We start from the raw sequence: 4811 nt of genomic DNA on the forward strand, positions 1-4811 counted from the left end.
TATGTGAACTCACTTGAAATGAGAGATAAGCACAAATTAATATTAGGTACCAGAGGTGTAAACACACGTCTTAACGCGCGTCTTCACCTACGTCTTGACCCATGTTTTGACTTAGGTTTTAGCCTGGTGATTACTCATTGTAGTAGACGTCAGACCTCGAGACCACATTAACAACAAGTCTACATATAAAAGGTAATGTGTGTATGTTTACTAGGCTGTCTTTCCAAGGTTGAAGGCCAGACGTCTGCGGCTAGTCTCATCCAACTTTGCACAGTGACTAGTGGGTATTTTTATCATAGCTTTCCAGCTAGTTAAAATATTATTATTTTGACATGCAAAATCACTTGTCCTGATAGCAGATTTCCATGCTGTAGGCTTGGAAGCGCCATGGAGAGGGGGGACCTGCTGCCTGGGTAACAGCTTCTCCCCCGACTCAACCTACCCTGGCTTTGTGCCCTGGTGAGGCCACTCCAGACCGACAATCAGAGCGCAACTCCATAGTCTCCTGAGACTGATGGATGCCTACTAGGCTTAGAAACACTTCATTGGGGCAATTTTTTGAGGGGGATCGACCTGAGCACCGCCGGTTTCATCATCTAATTATAGTGAAAAGAGGAATGGTGATTCACCTTCCCTGTCAGTTGGACTTGTCTCACGTGAGCACTGTGTCAAACACCTTCAGACATTCCACAAATAAGCAGTCTGTCTACACTTGGGTCGTGTGGGGTTTCAGTCGGCCTGGCATGGCATTAGGAGTGCGAGGTGGCTTATGTCGTGTCTGAACCCCTGTTGGTATTGTTTGGAAGGCGTTTATTCCCAGATGTTTTACTCTCTATTATGATCTTCTCATTCACATTGTATGGGATGTATGACGTTTGGTTTATTGCCTCTAGTGTGTCTATGGTCGTGTTTTTGCCCGTGATGCTGTGTCCGTGTCTGAATCTATACCCGCTTCTGTGCCTGTGTTCTTAATCTGAACCTATATACGTGTTCGTGCCTCTTGTCCGTGACTATATATGTGTGTCTCTAGTCGTGTTCATACTCTTACCGTGCCAATGTCCGTGTCAGTGCCCGTGCCTCTCACTGCTCATTGCGTGCGCTTTGGTTCCTCTTGAAGAATAAATAACCCATGCTGCCAGGACGAACTGTCACGTTGAAGCTGACCTCGGCTGACCTGCAGGTGTGGAAGAGCGCTTGTAGATGTGGAGGAGGACTTGAAGATGTGACGGAAAATCTAGAATTTTTGTTGGTCTGAGACTGTGGTGGAGAACTTAGAAGTGTGTGGTAGGTCATAACTGTGTGGTGGAGGACCTGGGAGTATAGAGGGTAAGATGGAAGAGATGTGAAGGGCCCCGGAAGTGTGTAAGGTAAGATGGAAGAGATGTGAAGGGCCCCGGAAGCGTGTAAAGTAAGATGGAAGAGGGAAGACCTGAAGGTATAGCGGAAGTCCTGCCATCCAAAGGTATCAGGAGGTGGCATGGATCCTTGGGACGACATACAGGATTATTTATTGGCCTGGAACGTGTCCTGGAAGGCGGAAAAGGACCAAGAAACTGGCCGGACCTCGGATATGATGGCCCGGCTCAGTAACATGACCCTGGCGGCCCGTCCATAAAACTGCACGAGACACTAACTGGACTGACAACGACCCGAGGGACGTGGGATGAGTTTGTCAGAGGTTGTAGGTGGTGTTCGCAGTGGTAGTGATCCTAGTGGGCTCACGTGCTGCAGGTGGTGAGCCGTAACTGGTGCCTGTGGTCCATGTAGTGAACGTGACTGGTGCCTGTGCTGGGTGCCTGGTGCTGCAAGGGGGTGAGGTGCTGGTCGGGGTTATATAAGATGGCTCAGAAGGACTACTGGTTCCTTCCCTTCTCCACACGGGAGACATCTCCCGTCACGCAGGGTGCAGTCGCACCTCCACAGATCTCCAGTATCAGCTCTTGATACTGGTAATGGCTCAAAAGGGCCACCACTTACGGGCTATTCATGCCCGTGCCACCTTTTGGGTGGCTTAATCTTTATCAATCAATCGACTACTGGTGACCATTTGGTCACCATTTGGTCCGGGAGACATCTCCCGTCACGCAGAGTGCAGTTGCACCTCCACAGATCTCCAATATCATCTTTTGATACTGGTAATGGCTCAAAAGGGCCACCACTTACGGGCTATTCATGCCCGTGCCACCTCTTGGGTGGCTTAATCTTCATCAATCATCAATCGACTACTGGTGGGGGCAAGGAATCCAGTACAGTAGTTCGTGCAGTAGGCGCCAGAGGTGCCTATTGATTCACCAAAGTTGTATCAGTGATGTATCTTGAAATCTTGAGGTTATCTTGAGATGATTTCGGGGCTTTTTAGTGTCCCCGCGGCCCGGTCCTCGACCAGGCCTCCACCCCCAGGAAGCAGCCCGTGACAGCTGACTAACACCCAGGTACCTATTTTACTGCTAGGTAACAGGGGGCATAGGGTGAAAGAAACTCTGGCCACTGTTTCTCGCCGGCGCCTGGGATCAAACCCAGGACCACAGGATCACAAGTCCAGCGTGCTGTCCGCTCGGCCGACCGACTCTCGACCGTGATGCAGTGTTGGGAGACACTGATGCCTGCTGTACAAGTATTGGGTGTTAGTGGTGAGAGTAGTGGAAGTCCTGGGCGCCAGTGATGCCTGATGCCACTGAAAAGACCCACTTGTGAAATTTCATAATGCCTCTTAACTCGACACACCCAGTCATTCAGTGAGCTTAGCGACGGCGGGGGAGGGTAAAATGGTGTTAATGAAAGATAACAAATTCAACAAGTTAATCTTGTTGAATCCACACCGGGCTGTGGTGGGTATGTGGGCCTGCGGGGCCGCTCCAAGCAACAGCCTGGTGGACCAAACTCTCACAAGTCAAGCCTGGCCTCGGGCCGGGCTTGGGGAGTAGAAGAACTCCCAGAACCCCATCAACCAGGTATCAAGCAGGTAATCTTATTGACATGGGCTCTAGATGAGGCTCCATTCAGCGGAGTCTTGTTCAATTTTGATGAATAGTACACTAGACAAAGTGTGAATTGCCTGCGTGTTCATGTGTACAAATTATAATAAGTACACTATTTGTTCCTTGAGGCTCTGATGGGTGATTTGACTTCTCTAACAATTGGGTTTAGTGATTATATTTCTTTAAACTCCATTCATGGATCCCATGAATATGGGAAGAAGATATAGTAATAGAAATGTAAAGTGGGAATTCTTTTAATATTAACCTTTGAAAGCAAGTGTAGTGTTTGTTAGATTTTCTTACGAATAGCAGGTGTGTTTAGGGGAAGCCACACACACACACACCGGCTCCACCACACCTGCACGAAGCCCACCTCTACCTTAACTGTTGTAAACGACCTGACCGAAGTGGTTAGCCACGCAGTATTTCTGTAAAAGTGTGGTATTATTTTCTTGTGCAGTAAAAGCTATTAATAAGAGTGTGGCAGGTGTGTGGCGCCATAATGTACCAGGTGTGTGGTGCCATAATGTACCAGGTGTGTGGCGCCATAATGTACCAGGTGTGTGGCGCCATAATGTACCAGGTGTGTGGCGCCATAATGTACCAGGTGTGTGGCGCCATAATGTACCAGGTGTGTGGCGCCATAATGTACCAGGTGTGTGGCGCCATAATGTACCAGGAGTGTGGCGCCATAATGTACCAGGAGTGTGGCGCCATAATGTACCAGGAGTGTGGCGCCATAATGTACCAGGAGTGTGGCGCCATAATGTACCAGGTGTGTGGCGCCATAATGTACCAGGAGTGTGGCGCCATAATGTACCAGGAGTGTGGCGCCATAATGTACCAAGTGTGTGGCGCCATAATGTACCAGGAGTGTGGCGCCACAATATACCAGGAGTATGGCACCACAATATACCAGGAGTATGGCACCACAATATACCAGGAGTATGGCACCACAATATACCAGGAGTATGGCACCACAATATACCAGGAGTGTGGCACCACAATATACCAGGAGTATGGCACCACAATATACCAGGAGTGTGGCACCACAATATACCAGGAGTATGGCACCACAATATACCAGGAGTATGGCACCACAATATACCAGGAGTGTGGCACCACAATATACCAGGAGTGTGGCGCCACAATATACCAGGAGTATGGCACCACAATATACCAGGAGTGTGGCACCACAATATACCAGGAGTATGGCACCACAATATACCAGGAGTGTGGCGCCATAATGTACCAGGAGTATGGCACCACAATATACCAGGAGTGTGGCACCACAATATACCAGGAGTATGGCGCCACAATATACCAGGAGTGTGGCACCACAATATACCAGGAGTATGGCGCCACAATATACCAGGAGTATGGCACCACAATATACCAGGAGTGTGGCGCCATAATGTACCAAGTGTGTGGCGCCATAATGTACCAGGAGTATGGCACCACAATATACCAGGAGTGTGGCACCACAATATACCAGGAGTATGGCGCCACAATATACCAGGAGTATGGCACCACACTAACCAACTCACCTTCCTAAGACCCTCACAACGCTCCATTTATTTACGTACACAAAGCCACGTTAACGAGGAAAGAGAAATTCCACAGAGATAAAGAGATTAACTCTCTAGATGTTCTCTTTAAAAGAACTAAATTGTTGAACAAAGTAGCATCAAAGAGAAGTTACATTAAAAATTATAGCACTTAAAAGTTGAGTTAGAAGTTAGGAAAGGCCATCGCCTGGCGGAAGTGGGAGAGGTGGGAGGGGGAGTGAGGGAGAGGAAATCACTTTTATTTATCAGTCTGTGAGTTAAGTGG

General features: G+C 48.6%; 1 protein-coding gene across 1 annotated transcript; it reads left to right on the forward strand.

Annotated features, from left to right (window-relative positions):
• Positions 1 to 3648: 3648 nt before the first annotated feature.
• On the forward strand, positions 3649 to 4533 carry LOC123761486 (ice nucleation protein InaA-like). The gene has a single exon (XM_045747514.1). The coding sequence runs from the start codon at positions 3649 to 3651 to the stop codon at positions 4531 to 4533; it is 885 nt and encodes a 294-aa protein (XP_045603470.1).
• Positions 4534 to 4811: the final 278 nt, after the last annotated feature.

The sequence above is a fragment of the Procambarus clarkii genome, chromosome 7, assembly GCF_040958095.1.
Source record: "Procambarus clarkii isolate CNS0578487 chromosome 7, FALCON_Pclarkii_2.0, whole genome shotgun sequence".
Lineage (NCBI taxonomy): Eukaryota > Metazoa > Arthropoda > Malacostraca > Decapoda > Cambaridae > Procambarus > Procambarus clarkii.

Coding starts and splice junctions, on each gene's coding strand:
- LOC123761486 (XM_045747514.1), top strand. CDS start 3,649: ATGTACCAGGAGTGTGGCGCCATAATGTACCAGGAGTGTGGCGCCATA.